Below are 27,553 nucleotides of genomic sequence, written 5' to 3'. Positions count from 1 at the left end.
ATATGATTACATTTTCATCCAAACATATCTAGAAATGAGTACATAACCCAAAAAAATCCTAATTAAATGAAATAGTGCACGCAAGCCTTTTGAATACTATGTGCCTCCACCATAAATTCTTTAAAAATATGAGGTCTTGAGGCCAGGTGCAGTGGCTCATGGCTATAATCCCAGCACTTTGGGAGGCCCAGATGAGAGGATCATTTGAGCCCGTAAGTTCAAGACCAGCTTCATCAACATTAGCAAGACCCTGTCTCTACAAAAAAAGAAATTTAAAAATTTAAAAATTTTTAAAAAAAGAAATATGAGGTCTTGGGCTCTCTTTTCCCTTTAATGATCATTTAAAAACATTGATAAAAATTTATCCCACATGTGCTACAAAATCCAAGAAGACAGATTCAAATTCATCACAAACTCGGGTTTTATTATAAACACTTTCTCTTTTATAACCAATTCTTTAGTAAACTTTCAAAAATTCGTTCGATGGCAGTCTACATTTTTAATATATTAGATTCTTTTTTCTTTAGATATTTTAATTCAATAAAATCTCGAAAGTCTTCCCCAATTCTCAACGTCTACAATATCTAATCTTTATGGATGTGAATAATCTTCTTGCTTGTCACCATCTATCATCTCTTGAACATTGTTTTTTTGTTCCTGAGTTACAGGACACTGAATCATGAAGATATCATAAAGATATCACCTGGACACCAGTATCAATCATATTCTTTTTTTTTTTTTTTTTTTTTTTTTTTTTTGAGACGGAGTCTCGCTCTGTCGCCCAGGCTGGAGTGCGGTGGCGTGATCTCGGCTCATGGCAAGCTCCGCCTCCCAGGTTCACGCCATTCTCCTGCCTCAGCCTCCCAAGTAGCTGGGACTACACGCATCCGCCACCACGCCCGGCTAATTTTTTTTTGTATTTTTAGTAGAGACGGGGTTTCTCCGCGTTAATCAGGATGGTCTCGATTTCCTGACCTCGTGATCCGCCCGCCTCGGCTTCCCAAAGTGCTGGGATTACAGGCGTGAGCCACCGCGCCCGGCCCCCTGTATCAATCATTTTCAATGAGGAGTCATTTTGCTCCCCAAAAGACATCCGGCCATACCTGGAGACAATTTTGGTTGTCACAATCGGAGGAAAGGGTGTGAGTGTTACAGGCATCTAATGGGTAGACGCCAGGGACACTGTTAGACATCCTACAATGCACGGGACGGCCCCCTACAATAAAAGACTCCCCATCAAAATGTCAATAGTTCAGGCCAGGTGCAGTGGCTCAAGCCTGTAATCCCAGCACTTTGGGAGGCCAAGGCAGGCAGATCACTTGAGGTCAGGAGTTTGAGACCAACCTTGTCAACATGGTGAAACCCTGTCTCTACTAAAAACACAAAAATCACCTGGGTGTGGTGGTGGGAGCCTGTAATCTCAGCTACTCAGGAGGCTGACGCAGTAGAATCACTTGAACCCAGGAGACGGAGGTTGCAGTGAGCTGAGATCACACTACTGCACTCCAGCCTAGGCGATAGAGTAAGACTCGGTCTCAAAAAAAAAAAAAAAAAGTCAATAGTTCCAAGGTTGAGAAATCCTGCTCTAGACCAGCACATCCTGTAAAATACACAATGGACCTCGTTCCTGGCATTCTACTCCACAGGAGGAAATCTCCATTGATTGAGGTATCTATTTGCAGTCCTATTCTGATCACATCCTATTCACCCTGTTGGTGAAGGAGGGATCCCTGACCTAAAAAGTACAAGACAATCAAATAGCCCACACCGGACAGATGAGATTGACAGCAATTTGTTCGATGCATATATTCAGAGCCTGAGAGAGGACATGATACATCATGCAGGGGCACAAGGGGATTGCATTCAAGAACAGCATGAACAAGCAGGGGTGTGGGAGGCAGGCTTTACAGTAATAACAAGGTGAGGTGTTCCCTGGTTCCTGTAGTGGTATGTGATTGGCTTGTTTGAATAATTCCATAGGCTAGCAGGGAGGTGAAACCCATTAGGTTGAGGACCACGAGGGGTGTAACTGGTCTAGCTCACAGGAGAACTAGCTGGGTAGGAAGCCTTTCCCGCTGGGTGTGGGCATATCGGGTAAGAGCAGGGGAACTCATGGTTAGGCCTTTAGGGTCTTGACAAAGGTGTCAAGGCACACATGAAAGTTTAGGCCTTATCTTATAAGGCCCAATTACATCCCTACCCAATCCATCTAAAAGCTTTACATAGTATAGGGTCTCAACATACATAAAAACTAAGGTCAGTCAACACTAAATCCTATTCTATATACTTGAAAAACTCAGATCTGTGGAGAAGTTTAGAGTTTTCCCTATAAGCAGTCAGATAAGACCAAATTCTCTCTTTCATCAAATCACAGATCTTAAGGAAAGCTCAAACTAGGGACCTCCCACTTAACGTCAGTAATCCATTCCTGAAAATCAGACATTCTAACGATTAACCAGGTACCTATTTTCCCATCATTTTATTTTCTATTTACTTTCTTTCCTTCCTTCCTTCTTCTTTCTTTCTTTCCTTTTTCTTTTTCTTTTTTTTTTTTTTTTTTTTTTTTTTTTTTGACAGGGTCTCACTCTGTTGCCCAGGCTGTTGCCTAGGCTGGAGTGCAGTGATGTGATCACAGCTCACTGCAACATTGAATTCCTGGCCTCAAGCAATGGCCTCCCAAAGGAGGGATTACAGGCGTGAGCCACTACACACGGCCTCCCATTATGTGAAATCAGAGCATTATAATGAGTTATATGTCAATTCCATCCCTCCAACTAGCTTCGCACATTTTCCTCCAATATAGAACTATGGGACACAGTGGGTCAGTACACACACAACATCTTTGCTTTTAGTATTTTAATCATCTCTTTTACTAAATTCATTTTTCTCATTTGCTTTGTTTCTTTCTCCACAATTTTCTTCAATACTTTTCCAATCTTTTAGGAACTCATTTTACACTAGACAAAAATGAGAGCTACATGTGAAGCACAGTATGGAAAAGCGTTTCCAACAAGAACGTGATAGCAGGAACGGCTGACACTCAGGATGGTGCTCTGTTACCTCCTCAGTCACTAGCAGCACCAGGTACACACATGCCCTTGAATGATAGTTATACACATTTCAAAACATCTGCAGATGGTTCCATTGGTCTAACAACTGTATTTGGGATATAACAAGATTCTTCCTGGATGTTATTTTTGTTTTTTAAAAAAAGCATTGTATTGGATCAGGTGCAGTGGATCACACCTATAATGCCAATACTTTGGGAGGCTAAAGTGGGAGAATCACTTGAGCCCAGGAGTTCGAGTTCAGCTTAGGCAACATAGTGGGACCCCATCTCTACAAAAAATTTTAAAAATTAGCCAAGAGTGGTGGCACGTGCCTGTAGTCCCCAGTACTCAGGAGGCTGAGGTGGGAGGATCACCTGAGCCTGGGAGGTCGGGGCTGCAGTTAGTTGGGATCATACCACCGCATTCCGGCCTGGGTGACTGAGTGAGACCTTGTGTCAAAAAAAAAAAAAAAAAGGCTGGGTGTCATGGCAGATGGTGGCTCATGCCTGTAATCCCAGCACTTTGGGAGGTAGAGGCAGGTGGATCACTTGAGGTCAGGAGTTTGAGACCAGCCTGGCCAACATGGTGAAACCCTGTCTCTACAAAAAAAAAACCACAAAAATTAGCTGGGAGTGGTGGTGGGCGCCTGTAACTCCAGGTACTCAGAAGGCTGAGGCAGGAGAATCGCTTGAACCCAGAAAGCGGAGGTTGCAGTGAGCCGAGATCCTGCCACTGCACTCCAGCCTGGGCGACAGAGCAAGACTCTGTCTCAAAAAAAAAAAAAAAATTGTATTGAACTATATGATTCCACTTGAACAAAGTTCTTGTTTTGTTTTGTCTTTTTGAGATAGGGTCTGGCTCTGTCATCCAGGCTGGAGTGCAATGGTGCGATCTCAGTTCACTGTAACCTCCACCTCCCGAGCTCTAGTCATTCGCCCACCTCAGCCTCCTGAGTAGCTGCGTCTGTAGGTGTGCCACCATGCCCAGCTAGGTTTTGTATTTTTTGTAGAGACATGGTTTTGCCTTGTTGCCCGGGATGGTCTGGAACTCCTGAGCTTAAGCGATCTGCCCACCTCAGCCTCCCCAAGTACTGGGATTACAGGCATGAGCCACCACACCTGCCCCACTTGAACAAGGTTCCAAAAATAAGCAAAATTACATTATAGTGTTCAACATCAAGACAGTGGTTACCCTGGGCAGTAGGTGGGTGGGGAGTGACTGAAAGCATCTGAGGTGATTTCCTTTCTTGACATGATAGCATAGATGTACTCAATTTATGAAAATTCATCCAGCCATACACTTATGGTTTGTATATTTTTTTGTATATATGTCATTCCTCCACAAAAAATTTCAAAAACGTTTTAAAAATGTCATATTGTGGCCGGGTGCAGTGGCTCATACCTGTAATCTTAGCACTCTGGGAGGCCGAGGCAGGCAGATCACCTGAGATGAGGAGTTCAAGACAATCCTGTCCAACATGGTGAAATCCCATCTCTACTAAAAATGCAAAAATTAGCCAGGCATGGTGGCGGGCACCTGTAATCCCAGCTACTTGGGAGGCTGAGGCAGGAGAATTGCTTGAACCCAGAAGGTGGAGGTTGCAGTGAGCCGAGATCATGCCACTGCACTCCAGCCTGGGTGATAAGAGTGAAACTCTGTCTCAAAAAAAAAAAAAAAGTCATATTATGTATTGGGGACACCTATTTTTTTCTATGTAAAACTAAGACAAAAAGCACTGTACTGAGAAAAATATACTTTTTCTGGAGTTTAAGTTTTAAAATGAAAAGCGGTTCCACTGGAAGATGTTAACAGGAGGACATTCTGCAGAGAATGCCTTCAGTTTTCTCAAGGCATCTCATTTCCGCTTTCTCACAGCTATTGACAGAAGATCTTGTAGGTAGGAGATGCTCAACATTAGTGGGAGAAGAGATAGCCACATAGGATACTGGGCTATCTGTCCCAATCCTCACAGGAGGGAAAAGAACTGGAATAGATTCTTTTTTTTTTTTTGAGACGGTGTCTTGCTCTGTCGCCCCAGCTGGAGTGCAGTAACACAATCTCGGCTCACTGCAGCCTCTACCTCCCGGGTTCCAGCGATTCTCCTGCCTCAGCCTCCTGGGCGCCTGCCACCACACTGGCTAATTTTTGTATTTTTAGTAGAGACAGGGTTTCACCATGTTGGCCAGGCTGGTCTCGAACTCCTGACCTCAAGTGATCCGCCTGCCTCGGCCTCCCAAAGTGCTGGGATTACAGGCGTGAGCCATCGCGTCCGGCCATGGAGCAGGTTCTTGGATGAAGCTCTGGTAAGCAGGAAGTTTCAGAATAAAGAATGAATCTATATACATGATACAGAAATTGACAGTATTTCGAGAAGGACAGAGAAACATTAACTTACATGGGCCATGGTTTTAGAACAGCAAAAACTGGTCAATCCTTTTGAAGATTTCTCTGTTGGAGAACTACGGAGTCCTGATAAGCCAGAGCTGAAAGAAGAAAAAGAAACCATGAAATAAGCTGCGCCACAGAGCTCCCAAAATGATGTACATCATAAATATGAAAACTTTTTTCTCTTCCATTCCTTCTCCCAAACTACTTCCATTGGCTTTTCCAAACTACCACCCACCACTATGCCCATCCCTATCCTATACCCACATATAACTGGGGAAAAGTATAGGGAGTCTAAAGAGAAACAAGCTCTGGCCGGGCGCGGTGGCTCTCGCCTGTAATCTCAGCACTTTGGGAGGTCAAGGCAGTTGGAGCACCTGAGGTCGGGAGTTCGAGACCAGCCTGACCAACATGGAGAAACCCTGCCTCTACTAAAAATACAAAATTAGCTGGGCATGGTGGCACATGCTTGTAATCCCAGCTACTCGGGAGGCTGAGGCAGGAGAATCGCTTGAACCCAGGAAGCGGAGGTTGCAGTGAGCTGAGATCGCGCCATTACACTCCAGCCTGGGCAACAAGAGCAAAAAAAGAAAGAAAGAAAGAAATACAAGCTCTGAAGAAATAGGTGACAAATGATGAACTTGGTGTAGAAGCCTAGCTACTTCTGCAAGAGGATTTCTGACCAGGTCGCCCTCTGGCAATGTGGATCTGGTCCAGACACTGGATTACTCAGATTTGTTCTGAGCAGCTCCTCCTCACTCTAGGACAACTTTTCAGGACTGAGAAGGGCCCTGAATCCTGCCCCTAGAATCCTGCCTGAACTGCCTAAACACAGCAACTAAAAGACCACACAGATTGAACCTGGCAGCTTCTGCCAATGTGAGGCTACCCTTGCCTTCCCCAGCCAGGAAAGCTCGCCACTCCAGTTTTCCAATCAGGGCCTCCCATGCCATGACATCCTTCACCACTCCTTCTCTTTTATTGATTAATTTTTTTTTTTTTAGACGGAATTTCACTCTGTCACCCAGGCTGGAGTGCAATGGCACGATCTCAGCTCACTGCAACCTCCATCTCCCGGGTTCAAGCGATTATCCTGCCTCAGCCTCCTGAGTAGCTGGGATTACAGGTACATGCCACCACGCCCAGCTAATTTTTATATTTTTAGTAGAGACGGGGTTTCGCCATGTTGACCAGGCTTGTCTTGAACTCCTGACCTCAGGTGATCCGCCCGCCTTGGCCTCCCAAAGGGCTGGGATTACAGGTGTGAGCCACCGTGGCCTGCCCCACTTTCCTTTTAGTATCCAAGCTGGGGACAGAAGGGATTCATGATTCCTGCAGTTGGTCAACAACATTCATTGAGAACCTCTATGTGTTGGGTACTTCATACACATTGTCAGTTGTCCTCGGTACTGTTCTGCAATGTAGTGCTCTCCTTTTAATAGCTCAGGAAACTAATGCCCAGGGGTCAAATCAGTTAAGTTGCCGACATTTGTTTTGAATCTACATTTCTCTAACTAAAAAGCCAGTTTCTTTTTTTCTTTTTTTGTTTTTGTTTTTTTTGTTTGTTTGTTTTTGCAGACAGAGCCTTGTTCTGTCACCCAGGCTGAACTGCAGTGGCATGACCATGGCTCACTGTAACCTCTGCCTCCAGGGTTCAAGCGTTTCTCCTGCCTCAGTCTTCCAAGTAGCTGGGATTACAGGCGCCTGCCACTATGCCCAGCTAATTTTTATATTTATAGTAGAGACAGGGTTTCACCATGTTGCCCAGGCTGGTCTCGAACTCCTGACCTCAACTGATCCACCCGCCTCAGCCTCCTAAAATGTTGGGATTACAGGCGTGAGCCACCACATCCAGCCTAAAAGCCAGTTTCTCTTTCAACTCAGGTATTTGTCTCTGAAGCAAGGATTTCTACTTCACCAGGAGAAATCTGATCATCAGCAATTCACTAAAAAAAAGAGGATAACTAACAGTAGGTTTTGTTTTGTTTTGTTTTGTTTTTTCAAAAACAAACACGGTCTCTGTTACCCAGGCTGGACTACAGTGGCATGATCTTGGCTCACAGCAGCCTCAACCTCCCAGGCTCAAGCAATCCTCCCACCTCAGATTCCCAAGCAGTTGGGACTATAGGTGGGCACCACCATGCCCAGCTAATAATCTTTCAAAAAATGCTAAATCTCAGAAGATAGCAAAATAGTTCTTTCCATCTATGGTCCACCTGCAGAAACATCAGTTTGAGCAATTATCCATCAACAAAAATGCCTTCACAATAGCTAAGGCAACCAGGTGAGAGATCGCAGTACTGGGTTGTAGCACAATAGTAAGAAAAGAAGCACTGAAGAGTGCAGGAAGGACAGCTCGACATTACTCATGTCACCCCTCCCCAGCTCAAGGCAGCACAGTGTAGACAGAGGTATTGCCCACTTGGGGAAAAGTCAGGGAAGTGAGCACAGAACTTTGCCTGTTCCCTAACACCAGGCCCGCCATAGTAAAACCCAGCAACAGAGAGACTCCCAACCCCAGACTCCAGGCCAGTAGCCACAGACTGACCCTCTAGACCTGCTCTGGCATCAGGAAAGATCATGCAGCCCAGGCTTCAGGCTTACATGATGAACTCCATCTCCAGGCTGCCACCACCATCAGGCTGACATCAGAGGCCCTGGGCTCCAACAGCCCTTAGCAACAGGCAGGCCTCAGTGGCCTCTGCAATCAGGCACATAACAGTATGGCACCAGTCACAGTGGTCTCAGGCTTTGAGCGTGCCCCAGCACTGCACCAGCCAGAGTGGCCCTGGGCTTGGGGCATGCTATGTGCAACACCAGAGAATGTGGTTCCAGCCTTTTGAAGCATCCCAGCAGTATACCCACCGTAGCAGCCCTAGCCTTAAGGACCAAACCAGACAGGCTGCCCAGAATCACTCGATGGGCTATTGATGGGCTTTCCCAGATGAACCTCATTCTGCAAAGACTGGAATAAATACACAGTCCTTTCAAGTGTGCAGACATCAGTGCACGGTCACAAGGATCAACAACAATCAGGGGAACATGACATCATCAATAGGACAACATAAAGTGCCAGTGATTGACTCTAAAGAAATGGAGATGTCTGAACTGCCTGATAAAGAATGAAAACAGGCTGGGCGCAGTGGCTCACACTTGTAATCCCAGCACTTTGGGAGGCCGAGGCAGGCGGATCACGAGGTCAGGAGATCGAGTCCATCCTGGCTAACACGGTGAAACCCCGTCTCTACTAAAAAATACAAAAAAATCAGGCGGGCATGGTGGTGGGTGCCTGTAGTCCAGCTACTCGGGAGGCTGAGGCAAGAGAATGCCGTGAACCCAGGAGGCGGAGCTTGAAGTGAGTGGAGATCGCGCCACTGCACTCCAGCCTGGGCGACAGAGCGAGACTCTGTCTCAAAATAAAAAGAAAGAATTCAAATAACTGTTTTAAGGAAGTTCAGTGAACTTCAAGAAATACAGAGAACTTAAAAAAGTGAGAAAAACAATATGTGATCAGAATGAGAAATTAAATAGATTGAAATAATTTTTAAAATCAAACATAAATTCTGGAGCTGAAAAATACAATGAAGGAAATTTTGAAAATGCAAGACAGAACATCAACAGCAGAACTGACCAAGCAAAGGAATGAATCTGTAAACCTGAAGACAAGTTATCTAAAAATATACAGTTGGATGGAAAAAAGGATGAAAAGAAATGCAGAAAGTTTATAGGATTCATGGGACAGCATCAAAATAGCAAATATTTGAGCAGTAGGAGTTAAAAAGGGAGAAGAGAAAGATAAACAAGTAGAAAGCTTATTTAAAGAAATAACAGCAGGCACAGAGGCTCATGCCTATAAATCCCAGCACTTTGGGAGGCCAAGGTGGGATTACTTGAGTCCAGGAGTTTGAAACCAGCCTGGGCAACATAGCGAGACTCATCTCTACAAATAATTTTTTAAAAATAAGCCAGGTATTGTTGCATGTGCCTGTAGTTCCAGCTACATGGGTGGCTGAAGCAGAAGGATCACTTGGACCCAGAAGTTCAAGGTTGCAGTGAGCTATGATCATGCCACTACACTCCAGCCTGGGCAACAGAGTGAGATGAAAGGAAAGGAAGGGAGATAAGAAGGAAGGAGGGATGGAGGGAGGGAGGGATGGAGGGAGGGAGGGAGGGAAGGAGGGAAGGAAGGAAGGAGAAAGAAAGAAAAAAGAGAGGAAAGAGAAAGAAAAAGAGGAAGAAAGGAAGGGAGGGAGGTAGGGAGGAAAGGAGGAAGGAAGGAAGGAAGGAAAAAAGAAAGAGGAAAGAGAAAAAAAGAGTAGCAAAAAACTTTCCAAACCTGGGGAAAGGTAAGTATCCAGGTATGGCTCAAAGTTAGAAGGAAGAAAATAATAAAGATTAGGGCAGAAATAAATGACACAGACCAGAAAGCCAATAGAAAGAATCAATAAAATTAAGAGTTTTTTTTTGAAAAAAGAAAAAACCCACAAAATTGACAAACCTAACTAAGCTATACTAACCAAGAGAAAACAGAAAATATTGAAAATATTCAAATAAAACTAGAAATGAAAAAGGAGACATTACAACTGATACAACAGAAATACAAGAGACTATTATGAACAAACATACACCAGAAAATTGGATAACCTGACACATACAACCTACCAAGATTGAATTATGAAGAAATAAAAAATCTGAACAGGCTGGGCATGGTGGCTCATGCCTGTAACCCCAACATTTTGGGAAGCCAGTCATTATGACAAACAGTATGGAGAGGCCTCAAAAAAGTAAAAATAGAACTACCATATGATCTAGCAATCACACTACTGTATATATCCAAAGGAAATGAAATCAGAATGTCAAAGAGATCTCTGCACTCTCACGTTTATTATAGCATTATTCACGATGGCCAACACATGGTGTCCATCAATGGATGAATGGACAAAGAAAATCTGCTATGTAAATGAAATGTAATACCATTCAGCTATGATAAAGAAACAAAACCTGTCATTTGTGACAACACGGATGAACCTGGAAGGACGTTACGTTAAGTGAAATAAACCAGAAACAGAAAGATAAACACCACGTGATCTCATTCATAAGTGGAATCTTTATTAAAAAGTTGATCTCGACCAGGCGTGGTGGCTCACGCCTGTAATCCCAGCACTTTGGGAGGCCGAGGCAGGAGGATCACCTGAGGTCGGGAGTTCAAGACCAGCCTTACCAACACGGAGAAACCCTGTCTCTACTAAAAATACAAAATGAGCCTGGCATGGTAGCACATGCCTGTAATCCCAGTTACTCAGGAGGCTGAGGCAAGATAATCACTTGAACCCGGGAGGCGGAGGTTGTGGTGAGCCGAGATCACGTCATTGCACTCCAGCCTGGGCAACAAGAGCAAAACTCCATCTCAAAAAAAAAAAAAAAAAACAACCAACCAAACAAAAAAAAACAACTTAATCTCATAGAAGTAGAGAGTAGAATGGTAGTTACCAGAATCTGGGATAGTTGGGGGTGAGGGGAAATGGCAAGGTTGAGGAGATGTTGGTCAAATGATACAAAATTTCAGTTACATAGGAGGAATAAGTTCAAGAGATCTATTGTACAACATGGTGATATAGTTAACAATATATTGTATTACTGAAAAAAGCTAAGACCTGTAAAGTGTTCTCACCACAAAAATGGTAACTATGTAAAAGGTAATTCATATGTTAATTAGCTAGATTTAGACATTCCACAATGTATATATACTTTAAAACACCATGATGTACATGATAAATACATGTAATTTTATCTGTCAAAAAAATAATTTTAATACTAAAGCTCGGTATTAAGAAAATGACCAGCCTGGGCAACATAGCGAGACCTTGTCTCTACAAAAAAATTTTAAAAATTAGCCGGGCGTGGTAGCGTGCACCTGTAGTCTCAGCTACCAGGAGGTTGAAGCAGGAGGATGGCTTGAGCCTGGGAAGCAGAGGTTGCAGTGAGCTGAGATGATGCCACTGCACTCAAGCCTGGGCAACAGAGTAAGATCCCGTCTCAGAAAAAAAAAAAAAAATGAAAGAAAAAAGAAAAGAAAAAAATGAAAGAAAAAAGAAAAGAAAAAAATGAAAGTTAAAGCAAACAAAATGTACCTTTTTACAATGACTGCATTGCAAGACCTAAAAGACTGATGATGCCCTATAGTAGCAAGGTCGTGGGGACACCGACACTAGGTCGGTCCACATTTAGAGCTATGTGAAGCAGCATTTCAATCCTGTAAACTCTGAATCAGAAGCTCCACTTCTGACACTAAAGGGACTGTTTGTATCTGTACATAAAGATTATGCAGAGCTATGGCCGGGGCAGTGGCTCACGCCTGTAATCCCAGCACTTTGGGAGGCCAAGACGGGCGGATCACCTGAGGTCAGGAGTTCAAGACCAGCCTGGCCAACATGGTGAAACCCTCTCTCTACAAAAATACAAAAATTAGCCGGGCATGATGGCAGGTGCCTGTAATCCCAGCTACTCAGGAGGCTGGGGCAGAAGAATCGCTTGAACCCAGGAGACGGAGGTTGCAATGAGCCGATGTCGTGCCGTTGCACTCCAGCCTGGGTGACAGAGGGAGACTCTGTCTCAAAAAAAAAAAAAAAAGAAAAGAAAAAAGATTATGCAGAGCTATGCTGACAGCATGGTTTATAATGAATTAATGGATTAAAGTTGAAAAGAACCTAATTTCGGAATGATTCAATAACCTGTTATTTATCCATACCATTGAAAATGATGCAACCATTAAAAATGATGTTGCCTTAATTTTGAATGGGTGAAGCCAGTGTGTTAAAAAAAGAAAATACCAGCATGTGTAGTGTGAAACTATTTTGACAGAAAAAAAAATCATGTTTCCCTAGCAGGACCAGTTAAAATGTTTACAGTCACAGCCAGCAACACGCACCACCACATTAAACAGAGTGTGAGCCTGAAATACCCAAATACTTCAAATAAGACTTTCCCGGCTCAAGTTTTTCTTTCAGTCTTCCCTTTAACTGAGAAAAAAAGCTAAGGATACTGTAAAAACAGATGCTGTTTTTTCTGAGTGGCTTTTTTTTTACTTCGGCTTCTTATTCATGAACCAACTCTATGATTTAATTTGCCCATGTGTGTTGGAGTATGGCCTAGAAAAGAATGGCAAAAAGTCCCTGACTGATGTCTTCTAAGCACTGAAGGCAGCCCCATGCTGCTTCCTTTCACATCTTCCTGATAAACAGGTTTATTTTGCTTCTGAACCAGTCCTTTTGGCTAAGATGCCTATGAAGCCCTCCAGCAGATGTTGGGTCTCCTTGACCAACTGGTCTCACTTTGCATATAACATCATTAAAATAAAAACTGTAAGGCATACATCTGTATGAAACCCAGTTACCTCCATAAAGACCCTGTAGCTTCAGTATAATCTGGACAAAACTTGACAGTGTGTGCCATCATGAGATTGATATCTCTTCCCTTCATCATGAGATTGCTGAATAAAGCAGGAAGGAATTTTTTTTTTTTTTTTTTTTTTTTGAGACAAGGTCTTGCTTTGCCGCCCAGGCTGGAGTGCAGCTGCATGATCTCGGCTCACCACAACTTCCACCTCCTGGGTTCAAGCGATTCTCCTGCCTCAGCCTCCCGAGTAGCTGGGATTACAGGCGCATGCCACCACACCCATCTAATTTTTGTATTTTCTTTTTTTTTTTTTTTTTGAGACGGAGTCGCGCCCAGGCTGGAGTGCAGTGGTGCGATCTCGGCTCACTGCAAGCTCCGCCTCCCGGGTTCACGCCATTCTCCTGCCTCAGCCTCCCGAGTAGCTGGGACTACAGGTACCCACCACCATGCCCGGCTAATTTTTTGTATTTTTAGTAGAGACGGGGTTTCACCGTGTTAGCCAGGATGGTCTCGATCTCCTGACCTCGTGATCTGCCCGCCTCGGCCTCCCAAAGTGCTGGGATTACAGGCGTGAGCCACCGCACCCCACCTAATTTTTGTATTTTCAGTAGAGATGGGGTTTCGACATTTTGGCCAGGTTGGTCTTAAACTCCTGACCTCGGGTAATGCACCTGCCTTGGCCTCCCAAAGTGCTGAGATTACAGACATGAGCCACGGCGCCCGGCCACATTTTTTTTTTTAAGTATGCATAATGATGATATTTGGTATACTGTTGTAATTACCAATATATGCTTTTATTTTTCTGCATGATATTAGACAGGTTACTTTCCAGTTCCCCATATGAAATGGTGAGAACTACAGTTTCTACCTGAAAGGATTGTTATGAGAAATAAATAAGATACTACATATAAGGCACTTAGAGTAGTAAATAAGCATTTCATAAAAGTCAGCTATATTAATAAAGATGAAGAATACTACATATGCTTCTTCCCACAATTATTTTTAAAATTCTACTCAGGCCTGTAATCCCAGCACTTTGGGAGGCCAACACAGGCGGATCACTTAGGTCAGGAGTTCAAGACCAGCCTGGCCAACATAGTGAAACCCCATCTCTACTAAAAATATAAAAATTAGCCAGGCATGGTGATGCATGCTGTAACCCCAGCTACTTGGGAGGCTGAGGCAGGAGAATGGTTTGAACCTGGGGCAGGTGGCTGCAGTGAGCCAAGATCGTGCCACCGCATCTTCGCAGCCCTGCTCTTGATAGGCAATCCTTCTTGATTATCAACAATTTACAAAAGGAGGGTACAAAGATAAAACAAATGTGGTAGGATACTAATTTTTGGATCTGGGTGATGAGGAAAAATATTAAATTACAACCTAACAGTAACAAATCTACTGAGCACTTATTACGTGCCAAGCATTAGCTAAGGGTTTTGCATATATTAATTCCTCTACTCAGAGCCATCCTATATAGCAGGGTCTATCATTATCCTCATTTTGCAGATGATGAAACTGTGGCACAAAGAGATTAAATAAATTGCCCCAAGCTCAGGCAGCTTTAAGTAGCAGGTTGAGGACTAGAACCCCCCTGCTTTAGCTCCACAACCCATACGACTGTCACTGTACTAAACTGCATCTCATGAGATCTGACAAATACGTGGCCTGAAACACTCATGCTGTCAAAAACTTCAAGCCACTTTCCAAATTTCTACTGTCTTCCCTTCCCTTCTAATAACCCCTTCCCTTGTTAACACAGACCTCTCCACTAAAAACCCCATCGTATTGTCACTCCTTAAAAGCCTCAAAAGCAGAAAAGATCCTATCGCCAATCAAACCACCTCCTTTCCCTGCTTTTGAACTCAGGGCGGTGGGGATCAAAGAGACCTAGTGTGTAATTCCATCTAAACTGTAAACTCCTCAACTAATCACCATCGAATGAAAGTTCTACGCGGTGGCTCACGCCTGTAATCTCAACACTTTGGGAGGCTGAGGTGGAAGAATTCCTTGAGTCCAGGAGTTCAAGATCAGCCTGTGCAACATAAGGAGACCTCATTTCTACAAAAAAAAATTAAAAATTGCGCGTGGGACCACGTGCCTGTGGTCTCAGCTACTCAGGAGGCTGAGGTGGAAGGATCGCTTGAGCCAGGGAGGTCCAGGCTGCAGGGAGCGAGATCACTTCACTGCACTCCAGCCTGAGGGACAGAGTGAGACCCTGTCTCTAAAAAACAAACAAACAAACAAACAACAACAAAAAAGTAACAAAATAAAGCTCTGCAGTTAGCTTCTCTTCAGGAGGTTTACTTCCAGACCATCCAAATGATTAGAAAGAGGCAGCTCATAAGAGAAACTAAATTACTGCCAAATGCTCATGTCAATACCTACTGGAGGCCGGGTGCGGTGGCTCATCCCTGTAGTCCTAGCTACTTGGCAGGCTGAAGCAGGAGAATCCTGCTTGAACCCGGGAGGCGGAGGTTGCAGTGAGCCCATCGTGCCACTGCACTCCAGCCTGGGTAACAGACCCAGACTCCATCTCAAAAACAAAACAAAACAAAACAAAAACCTACTGGAAAGAGGTAGGAATTGGAATCTACCCTCATCACCCCATCATTCACTGGGAAGGAAGGCCAAAGCACCAGGTCAGTGGACAGGGCATTTCGGGGGTTAAGCACCAGGTCAGTGGACAGGGCATTTCAGGGGTTAAAGTCTAACCAGCTTAAGATTAACTGGAACAAGCCCGCATAGTCTGACAAAATCATATCTATTGACTGGCAGAAAGGGAGAAAATTCCACAGGAAGGGTTGGAATAGAATGGACGAGAGAGAGGAGAAAAGCTCTTTCGTAAACGGTTGAGTTCCAGCCGAAGGCTAAGGAGGATCTAATGACAGCTGCGATCTGGAATGGCTGCTGTTTCCGAGGTGAGATTAGGAGAGGCACGGATTAATGAGATATTGAATGCAATCATGAGTGTAATCAAGAGGGTATCCCCAGTAATAAAATGAAAACAGCAAAGCAAGTCTAGAACATCACTGGTAAGAAAACTGTAATCTCTCAAAGAGGGAGTCATTATGCCATTTTACAACTACTGCACCACCTGGGGAGAAATCATGTTTTCTATTAATTTTGCAACTGGCTTTATCTGTCTCTTCCTTCCTAGCCTGATTAATGACAGAGCTGCTTCATTGTTCAGTCCGAGCTGATTTTCATTCCACAGAAGGGGAAAGCAAATGCCCCCACGCCCAGAAAAAATAAAAATTACACTTCATGGAACAAAACGGAAACACAAACTCATCTGGATGTTGACTTGTCTATATGCAACAGCAATCACTTCCTCCTCTCCCCGCTGCCTTCCTAAAGAACAGCAGGATTGGGAAAGGAGACGGGAATCTTGAGACCGCGGACCTTTCCTGGAGCCGGCCTTGGCTGATCAGGACACACCCCCGCTAGCGCACTTGCTCCCTCCGTCTACTGCGCGCAAAACCCGATGGAAATAACAGGGAGCCTGGAATAAAGCTGACCCTTTCCCGTATCAGAGAGAAAGGCCAGGTACACGAAGACGGGGCTGGGATCTGTCTCCGAGTTCCCCGCAGTTTCCATGGGAGGGAGCTCGGGTAAAGCTGTGCAATCTGCAGTTCTTCAGACTGCGTCTTTTTGTTTGGGGGCCTTCATTCACTCCGGGGTTCCTGCATCTAACTCGGAGCCATTCCGGGCCGCTGGACCTGGGCGGCACTGAAGCGAGAAGGCAGAGGACGCAACAGGGCACCCGGCGCCCAGTCAGCGCCACAAACTCCAAAGCTACTGCCTCCTGGCTCACACTGAGGTCTGCGCCGCCCCCGCGCCACCCCCGCGCCCATTGCCTCGGTGCAAGCGACCAACTCACCTCTCGGAGCCGACACCAGCAGGGAAGCCGGAAAGAACTGCGAGCGGAGGCCTGTGGGAAATGTAGTCCGCCGATGGGAGGGACTGGTTCCAGCCCCAACGGGCTGCGCGGAGTGCGCATGCGCAGGGGCCGGAGCTCCGGGCGCGCTCGGGGCGGGAGGGTCCTCCGCGCTGCGTGGGTCTGAGGCGAGCTCGGGCTTGCGTTTGCTTTTGTCGCTGAGGAAGACTTTTATATGTTTATTTTCTTGAGACAGGGTCTTACTCTGTCGCCCAGGCTGGAGTTCAGTGGCGTGATTAGTTAGAGCTCACTGCAGCCGCGACCTCCCGGGTTCAAGCGACCCTCCCACCCGAGCCTCCAGAGTAGCTGGGACTGCAGGCGCGCGCCACCACGCCCAACTAATTTTTTAAGTTTTTATAGAGACCAGATCTCCCTATGTTACCCAAGCCGGTGTCGAACTCCTGGGCTTAAAAGATCCTCCCGCCTGAGCCTCCCAAAGTGCTGGGACTACAGGCGTGAGCCACCAGGCTCAGCCGCGGAGGATTTAGAAAGAAGTTTTGGCACCAGCAGGTGCCTAATATGTATACTAAACACCTACCAGTTACTCACTGCATACACCCAAGCAAGGTGTGGGCACACATCAGGCATGCAATGAAAATACTCTCAAAGCCCACCAGAACCCGGAGCAGGACGTAAACCTAGAAAGGTCGCTCGTGTTCACTGCCCTCTCCCTTTCTCCCACTCTGTCTCTGTGTGTGTGTGTGTGTGTGTGTGTGTGTGTGTGTGTGTCGTATCTCCTGCAGTTGTGAATGTATTGTTCTACTAAAAATACAAAAAATTAGCCGGGCGTGGTCGCGCGCGCCTGTAATCCCAGCTACTCAGGAGGCTGAGGCAGGAAAATCGCTTGAACCCGGGAAGCGGAGGTTGCATTGAGCTGAGATCCGCCATTGCACCCCAGCTTGGGCAACAAGAGCGAAACTCCGTTTCAAAAGAAAAAGACTAACTGGAGAGGTCTGTCTCAGATGAGACTGAATTTGTCCTGTCCTGCGTTCCTTCAGGAAAGAAATGGGATAAGCCCACCAGGGACCACCCTGAGGCATCTTCTGTATCCCAAATTCTTTGATATATTAGTTAATACATGAAAGAATTTGTTCTTTCCTTAAGAATATAAAACTTTAGAAGATATTTGAAAATGCCTCGGCAATCTTGTTTCATTTTGCAAAGAATAGGATATGCATGAAATAGGAGATAAATGAAAAATCTGAGCTACTTTATAACTACTAAGAAGGTGGCCAGACGCGGTGGCTGACGCCTATAATCCCATCACTTTGGGGGGGGCCGAGGCGGGTGGATCACCTGAGGTCAGGGGTTCGAGACCAGCCTGGCCAACATGGTGAAACCCCGTCTCTACTAAAAATACAAAAAAATTTAGCTGGGCATGGTGACGCACACTTGTAGTCCCAGCTACTCGGGAGGCTGAGGCAGGAGAATCGCTTGAACCAGGGAGACGGAGGTTGCAGTGAGCCAAGATCGTGCAGCTGCACTCCAGCCTGGGCGACAGAGCAAGACGCCGTATCAAAACAAAAACGAAAACAAAACAAAACAAAACAAAACAAAACTACTAAGAAGGCCAAAGGCCCAAAGTATTTTTTTAATTCAAAATCACGGTCCTATGTACATGTTTACAATTAAATTTATGTAAGGTAATCAACACTCCATTAAAAAAAAAACAAAAAGAATTATTAAAATAGCTCCTCCATATTCTCTGTTTTGACTAAGTTTTTTTTTGAAACAAAGTCTTGTTCTGTCACCCTGCCTGCAGTGTGGTGGCACAATACTGTCTCACTGCAACCTCAGCCTCCCAGGTTCAAGGGATTCTCCTGCCTCAGCCTCCTGAGTAGCTGAAATGACAGGTGCCCGCCACCACGCCCGGCTAATTTTTTGTATTTTTAGTGGAGACGGGGTTTCACCACGTTGGCCAGGCTGGTCTCGAACTCCTGGCCTCAAGTGATCCGCCTGCCTCAGCCTCCCAAAGTGCTGGGATTACAGGCTTGAGCCACTACACCTGGCCTCGTTTTGACTAAGTTTTGAGGCCTTCTGACACTAGGGGCTAAATTCTTCACACCCTCTCTGGTAAGGAGACTGCTGGTGAAGATAACTAACTGTAGGTCATTTTCCTTGTCCAACAGCACCAGAGAATTAATGCCTGACTTCACTGACGTACGATGGAGGGATTTTTGGAAAGGGCCCTGCTCTGCTCTGTGTCAAATGATGGGGCACTTGGTCCAATATCATGCTCACTGAAATTCTGAAATAGGATTTTCTTCAGATTGTTTATTTTCTTATGTCGTTCAGTTTGAAAAAAGCGATTTGGACCTTCAATTCATCATAATCATGCAGAATAAGAGCATTTCTTTCAGAGAGTTTCATTTCTTTTCTTAGTATCTAAATCTGTACTATTAATATTTTCAGTTGCCTCTCAGACATCCGCAGTTTCTCTTAGTAGGAAAAAAAAAAACCCACGTGTCAAATGCTCCATCATTTGACACAGAGCAGTGTCCTTTGTAAAAAAAACCCTTCCATTGTACCTCTAAAACCTGTCATTCTAACCTTTTTGTTGTTCTTATTAACAATTCATGGACAGGCACGGTGGCTCAAGCCTGTAATCCCAGCACTTTGGGAGGCTGAGGCAGGCAAATGGCTTGAGCCCAGAAGTTTTAAGACCAGCCTGGGTATGGGGAAATCCTGACTCTACAAAAAAATACAAAAATTAGCCAGGCATGGTGATGCACATCTGTAATTCCAACTATGCAATTTTTTTCATATATATATATATATATACACACACACACACACATATATATCATATATATATGATTTTAGTAACTTTGAAATCATAAAAACTAAAGATGCCTCAGCAGGAATTAAATCCATGTTATTTCTCAATATATTTCTGGAGCCTTCATTTATTCCAAAACTATATCTTGTGGATGTACTTCACATTAAGTTTGCAGATTGAGAAAGTGGCCCAACATACACCAAACCTTGTGTTTTAATCATTTGTGGTAATATCGTATAATTTATGACCTCAACTTTTGTTAAATACCTTTATGGCAAAGGCACTATCAGAAGCTGCTGCAAAACCTCACACCATCAGCACTGGTGAAGGAGAAAGCCATTGCTTTCTGCTTTCTTCTGTCTTCCTAATCTTGCATGAGTTTATCTCACTGGAAGAACATAGATCACATCTGGAATTCTAGAAGCAAGAGGGTCTAAAAATTGTAGTGCTGAGGCTTCCAGCCTCTGTAGCACAAAAAAGAGCATGGGGCACAGAAGAATACTTATAACAAAACAACAACAACAAATGATATCCAGCACACTTGGTTTTTTAAACAATTTTTTATTTTTATTTTTTAGAGACGAAGTTTCATCTTGTCACCCAGGCTGGAGTGCAATGGCGCAATCCCAACTCACTGCAACCTCTGCCTCCCAGGTTAAAGCGATTCTCCTGCCTCAGCCTCCCAAGTAGCTGGGACTACAGGTGCGTGCCACCATGCCTGGCTAATTTTTTTTTTTGTTTTTTTTTTTTGTATTTTTAGTAGAGACGGGGTTTCACTATGTTGGCCAGGCTGGTCTCGAACTCCTGACTTCAGGTGATCCACCCACCTCGGCCTCCCAAAGTTCTGGGATTACAGCCGTGAGCCACCGCGCCCAGGCGGTTTTTTAAACAATTTAATATCATCATTTAAAATTTGGCTTTTTTCTCAAAATTTCTCAAAAAAAAAAGAAAAAAATTTGTTTTGCTACCCCAATGCTAGAAAGATACTCTACATTTTCTCCTGAAGCCCTTCTTGCTTTACCTTTTACGATTAGATCACTCATGCATCTGGAATTGATTTATGTATAGTGTGAGGTAAGGGTCAAGACGAATTTTTTATCAAAACAGATACACAACTGATCCAGTGCTTTTTATTGAAAAGACCACCATTTCCCAACCACATGGCCGAGGAAACTTTATCACAAATTAGACAACCACATATATATAGAGAGAGAGATCTACTTCAGGGCTCTTTATTTTGTTCCATTGGTCTATTTGTTCATTCTTGCTCATCTAACATACATGAATGAACATTCTGGTTCATTCTAACATACCTGCCTTAATGACTACAGTACAACTTGTCACATTAACAAACTCAAGGAGAAAAACATCATATCAATGAGCCAAAAAGGCATCTGACTATATTTAGCAGATATTTCTAATAAAAAAAAAAAAGTTAAACAAGAACTGAAAGAGACATCTGAGCTACAAAATCTATTTATCTCAGACCTAGAGTAAACATTACACCAAGTAATTTTCATTAAATTGGAGAAAATGACCAGATGCCTGCTATCACCACGAATACTAAACCTTGTTTTGGAGACTCTATTACAATAACAATAATTTTAAAAATAATCACTATAAATATTTAGGAAAAAAACAAAATTATATCTATTTGCAGTTGACACACCTGATTGCCTAGAAAACCAAGAGTCTAGTAAAAAATAAAATTTAAAAGATTATTAGGTAATAATGAAAGCTATGATTGTATCCACACTTAACGTATTCATATGACAATATCAACATAAATACAATATGGGAGAAGGTAAGTCCATTTATAACAAAGGACTACTATCTAGAATTTTATTTTTTAAGAATCTTATAATTCTTATATTTTAAAAGCTTTTTTAAAGGAACACAGGCAAAGACATGAATTGGCAAGTTACAGCGTTTAGCCAATATTCAGATGTGAAAATATGCCCAACTCACTATTAACCAGGAAAATATTACTATGCATACCAGAAGTAAGGATATAAGGAAATAAGGAAAACATATTTCACTGGTTGAAGGGATTGTGCACTGGGAGCATACTGATGCTCTCTACTTCTATGACAGTATCTAGTGAGGTTGAAAGTAAATATTAACTATGACTGAGCAATCCTACTTTTGATAAATACCTTAGAGAAACTCTTGCTTATGTACAGTAATAAACACAGACCTATTCAATAAGGTATTTTTCACAGTGAGAAATTGCTTATCATCTAAATATTGATCAATAAGAAAGTTTAAATACATATAGTGTATATATAAAAGATAGGGCTAGTGGGCTTTCTATTCTATTGAAAAGTATCATTCAAAAAAAGCAAGCAGCTGGTTACAAAGCATGATGGGAGTTGCTTTCCTCACCATACCAGTAACCACACATCTGCCATAATGCTGACATTTTCATCTTCGAAGTCCTTTTGGTTATCGCAGCATCTGCCAAAGTAGAATCACATCTGCAATAGGTATTGGGAATGGGAGTTCTATGGTGAAGTCTGAATTACACTGAGTTAAATAAAATAAAACTCCATTTTCTTTCATATTGATAGGCACATAATGTGACTTTTTCCCCCAAGAAATATAGTATACAGAGCTCTCATACATGTTTCACAAAATCATTTCCTTCAAGTAGGATTAAGTACTAGTGTTTATGGAACATAGTTTCAGAAATTTTGAGTAAATGTACTGTCTCCAGAAGACCTCTGTTAATGTGAAAATGTTACCTAAGAGGAGAAACACATTGTCCTATTAGCAAAACCTAATTTTATTATAGAACTTAAAATAGTCTTCTTCATGTTACATTTTACTGTTTACAAATTAAAAACCATGTGAAATCTTGGGTGGACAAGATGTATTATTCTAGATGATTAATGACTAATTAATGACCTCTGCCCAATCTGAGCAAACTGGACTTGGAGGTACAAATCTTAATCTATGGATAGAGTGACATTACAGAGATTTGGTTAAAAATAAAGAGTTGTGGCAATACTTACTTTTATTTTGTGGAAGGTGCTGTGGTTTGAATGTGTCCCCCAAAGTTCATTTCCAAGTTTTTGGGAGAAACTTGATCCCCAATGCAACAATATTAAGAGGTGGGACTGTTAAGAGGTGATTAGGCCATGAGGAGTCTGCCCTCATGAATGGATTAATGTTGTTACCACAGGAATGGGTTTGTTATCACATGAGTGGGTTTCTTATAAAAGGGTGAGTTTGGCCCCTTTTGCTGGCTTGCTCTCTCTCTCACCCCCTTTGCCCTTCCGCCATGAGATGACACAGCAAGAGGCCACTCATGTCAGCCTGTCAGTCTTGGGCTTCTCAGTCTCCAGAACCATGAGTCAATAAATTTCTGTTTGCTGTGGATTACTGAGTCTGTAGTATTCTGTTATAGCAACACAAAACAGACTAAGACAGAAAATTGGTACTGGAAAAGTACGCAGTTGCTATAATGAATACCTGAAAGTGTGGAAGTGGCTTTGGAACTAGGTAATGGGTAAGAGCTGAAAAAGTTTTGAACTGGATGTCAGAAAAAGACTATTGCTGTGGGTGGAATGTTAAAGGGTGATTCTGGTGAGGGCTCAGAAGAGCTGTATGGAAAGTCTGAAACTTTTTAGAGATTACTTCAGTGGTTGTGATCAGAATGTTGATAAATATAGGGATGGCAAAGGCAATTCTGATGAGGTCTCAGCTGGAAATGAGAAACAAGGTATTGGAAACTGGAATAAAGGCCATCCTTATTAGAAATTAACAAAGAATCTGGCTGAATTTGTGTCCATGCCTTGGGCTTTATTGGAAGGCAGAATTTAAGAGCAATGAACTAATATGTGGTGGAAGAAATTTCTAAGGAAAATACTGAAAGAGCTACATGACTTCTTTTAACTGCATATAGTAAGATGTGAGAGGTAGAAATGATTTAAAGATAAAACATAATTAAAAGGAAGGCAGAACAAAAAGATATGGAAAATTTGCAGCCTGGCCATTTATGAAGTGAAAAGGTGTGTTTAGGAGTGCAAACCAAGGTTGTATCCCCAGAGACTGCTGAAAAGATTAGTATGAATAGAAGGAAGACAGGAGCTATCAAGACGGTGGGAGAATGACCCCGAAGGCATTCTGGCGCTCTTTGAGGCTGCCCCTTCCGTCACAGACAGCATTCACTGGCTCATGCTGCCTCATGACTCTGCTTCCCATGTGCCAGTAGAGTGCCCTTGGCTGCCCCAGCCATTGGTTCCTGCTGGCTCAGGTGTGGCTCAACCTGCCACTGGGCATAAGCTGTAAGCTTGTGGTGCCAGCATCAATGTGGTGCTAATTTGGCAGGAGTGCAGAATGCAAGAGTCATGGGGGCATGGCTTCCTTCACTTAGATTTCAAAGGATGCCTTGGGTAGCCTGGGGGCCCAGTCAGATTTGTCCATGAGCAGAACCACTGCAGAGAGTCCCCACTAGGACAGTGCCTAATGGGGAGAGGCCATCCCCAAGACCCCAGAACTGAAGACCTACCAGTGTGAAACTCCAACCTGTGACAGATGCTGTACGGCATAAGCCCAGCAAAGCCATGGGGGCAAGGCTGTCTGAGAACCAGCCCCCACCCCAGTGTGTCCAAGTAGGTCATAGAGTTAAGGAAGGGTCTTCTGGAGCCTTAAGAGTTAATGTTGTTTGGCTGGGTGCGCTGGCTCACGCCTGTAATCCCAGCACTTTGGAGGCCGAGGCGGGTGGATCACTTGAGGTCAGGAGTTCAAGACCAGCCTGGCCAACATGGTGAAACCCCATCTCTACTAAAAATACAAAAATTAGCTGGGCATGGTGGCAGATGCCTGTAATCCCAGCTACTCGGGAGGCTGAGGCAGGAGAATCGCTTGAATCTGGAGATAGAGGTTGCAGTGGGCCGAGATCACACCATTGCACTCCAGCCTGGGTGACAGAGCGAGACTCCGTCTCAAAAAAAAAGAGTTAATGTTGTTTGCACTGTTGGGTTTTGGACTTACTTGGGACCAGTTATCTCCTTTTTCTTCCCCATTTCTTTCAGAATAGGAATGTCTAGGCTATGCCTGTCCCACTGTTGTGTTTTGGGAGTAAATATCTTGCTTGATTTCATAGACTAACAGCTGGAGGAAAATTTGCCTCAGGATAAATCATGCCTTGTCTCACAATAGCTGATCTAGATGAGACTGAACTTCTGAGTTTGTGCTGGAAAGAGTTAAGACTTTGGGGCAATCAGAACGGAGTGTATGTATTTTGCATGTGAGAAGAACATGAATTTGGGAGGCCAGAGAAGCCACGCTATAGTTTGAATGAGTCCCCCAATGCTCACCCCCAAGTTTTAGGGAAAAACTTGATCCCCAATGCAATAGTATTAAGAGGTGGGACCTTTAAGAAGTGATTGGGCCATGAGGACTCTGCTTTCATGAATGGATTAATGCCATTATCACAGGAGTGGGTTCTTTATCAAAAGATGAGTTGGGCTCCCTCTTGCCCTCTCTCTCTCTCATCCTCTCTGCCCTTCTGCCATAAGATGACGCAGCGAGAAGGTCCTTATCAGATGCCAGCCTCTTAATCTTGGAATTCCTACCCTTCAGAACTGCGAGCCAATTTCTGTTCATTGTAAATTACCCAGTCTGTGGTATTCTTTCCTTTTTCTTGAGATGGAGTTTTGCTCCTGTTGCCCAGGCTGGAGTGCAATGGTGCAATCTCAGCTCACTGCAACCTCCACCTCCCAGGTTCAAGCAATTCTTTCTCAGCCTCCCAAGTAGCTGGGATTACAGGCATGCGCCACCATGCCTGGCTAATTTTGTATTTTTAGTAGAGATGGGGTTTCGCCATGTTGGCCAGGCTGGTCTCAAAGTCCTAACCTCAAGTGATCCACCCGCCTCAGCCTCCCAAAGTGCTGAGATTCCAGGCATGAGCCATCACACCCAGCCAGTATTCTTTTATAGGAACACAAAACAGACTAAAAAAAAAGGTAATAATTTTTGTGTTGAATTCCTATTTTTATATGTATTGTTCATTCCTTTTGTAAACTCAATGAAACTAAGATAAATGAGAATAGAAACCATCTAAAAGATACTGTGACTGAATCATGTCATTTTTTATAACATTGTTGCATTGTTCAAGTCAGGAAACCTAAAATCTGGATACATATTTAAATGAGAACAGGCCAGGCCCCAGGGTATTCCTAGTAAATCATTTTATGTTTTATAATTGTTTTAATAGACTATTGAGTTCAATTTACTGATACTTTTTTGCGAATGTTTGCATATATCTTAAGTAAAATTGGCCCACATTTTGCTTTTTAGGAGGTATTTATCCTCATCTAATTTTATATTGGGATATTTGCCTTATATAATGATCTAGTAAAATTTTGTTATGGGTTATATATTCTTTAAAGCTTTTTACTGCCTGTAAATCTATAGATTCTAGTTTTTAAAAAACAAGATCATAACTGTACATTTTCCCCTTTATTTATGGATTCGTTCAGGGTTTTTTTTGGTATCTGGGGCCAACTTTGATCATTTAGGTTTCTCTAGATTGAAACATATTGAAATATATGTATACAGTAATACTGAAACATTGAAATATATGTATAAATATATGTATATAGTAATATGTAACTTAAATTTTTAAAAAAATCTCCTTATTATGTAGCTATTTCACTTTTTCCATACATAAAGCTGTGAGTCATGTTTTTCCCTCAATAACTGCCAATTCTATATTAATGTTCTTTTCAAAGAGAATATCCTTAGTCTGTTATTTTATTAACTATTCCATTAATTTATTTGATCATATAAACTACTTGCTGTTGTTATTCACCTTAGTTTTTAAAAATTTCTGGCTTAAGTTAATCCTTATTTTTTCCCATAAATTGCCTGTTATGTGACAGGCACTGTAGGTATGTGAACAGAATGGTGAACAACACAAATACTTATTTCTCAATCCAGATGTTCTAAATGCATTGCTTTAAATTTTCTACCAAGTAGAGCTTTGGTTGGTGATTTCCCCCAAGTTATCTGTAGGCAACATGTGATCATTCATCACTAAATAGTCTACAATTTCAGACTTGATTTTCTTTTCTTTTTTTTTTTTTTTTGAGATGGAGTCTTACTCTGTTGCCAGGCTGGAGTGCAGCAGTGTGATCTCAGCTCACTGCAACCTCCGCCTCCTGGGTTCAAGCGATTCTCCTGCCTCAGCCTCCCGAGTAGCTGGGACTACAGGAATGCCACCATGTCCAGCTAATTTTTGTATTTTTAGTAGAGACAGAGTTTCACCATGTTGGCCGGGATGGTCTTGATCTCCTGGCCTCAAATGAGCCACCCACCTTGGCCTCCCAAAGTACTGCGATTACAGGCATCAGCCACCACGCCTGGCCCAAACTTGATTTTCTACTTTAAAAAACTTTATTATGGAAAATTTAAAATATATGTAAAGATAGTAAGAACAGCACAATGAACCCTGTGTACCTAATGATCCAGATTAAACATTTACCAACATTTTGCTAATCTTGTTTCATCTATCCCTCCCACCTTTTGTTTTTAAGTATTTAAAAGTAAATCACAGGCATAACATTTCAGCCTTAAATACCTCAGTATGAATCTCTAACACTTAAGGACTCACACACATATACCCATAATGCCATAGTCATGCCTAACATATGAACAATAAATTATTTTGTATCATTTAGTAACCAATCCATGTTTACATTTGTACAATATGTAGAGACATTTTATTCCTTCAAATCTTGTATTGACTGTTTTCTTTATTTTCTGTATTCCTGATGCTCTGGCCACTTGAGACCTTGATCCTGGAGAGACTGCCCCTCCCAGGGCAAGCTAATGCATAGATGATAAACTCCACTGCAAGCATGCCTTTCATATACAAACCAACCAATCCAGAGCCCATACTCCCAACTATCTCCTTTACCAAACTCTCATACACCAATTCAATATTCCCCTGCCCTAACTAGACAATTAGGAATCACCCCTAGAGCCCAGAGACCAACA

The 27,553-nt window shown here is 43.1% G+C and overlaps 1 protein-coding gene across 2 annotated transcripts in view; it reads right to left on the bottom strand.

Annotated features, from left to right (window-relative positions):
- ZFP14 (ZFP14 zinc finger protein) overlaps positions 1 to 16,789 on the bottom strand; it is a 45,405-nt gene extending 28,616 nt beyond the window's left edge. For both annotated transcript variants that reach the window (XM_063801600.1, XM_063801601.1), the window contains exons 1-2: positions 16,711 to 16,789; positions 5,446 to 5,533 (exon numbers count right to left, since the gene is read on the bottom strand). In XM_063801600.1, coding sequence (XP_063657670.1) covers positions 5,446 to 5,454 — 9 coding nt within the window. In that variant the 5' untranslated portion in view covers positions 5,455 to 5,533; positions 16,711 to 16,789. The remainder of the gene's footprint in view (positions 1 to 5,445; positions 5,534 to 16,710) is intronic.
- Between the last annotated feature and the right edge of the window lie 10,764 nt (positions 16,790 to 27,553).

The sequence above is a fragment of the Pan troglodytes genome, chromosome 20 (genome assembly GCF_028858775.2).
Source record: "Pan troglodytes isolate AG18354 chromosome 20, NHGRI_mPanTro3-v2.0_pri, whole genome shotgun sequence".
In the NCBI taxonomy this organism is placed as follows: Eukaryota; Metazoa; Chordata; class Mammalia; order Primates; family Hominidae; genus Pan; species Pan troglodytes.
Note: the sequence above shows the minus strand (reverse complement) of the source record. Positions and strands in the feature narration are given on the sequence as shown.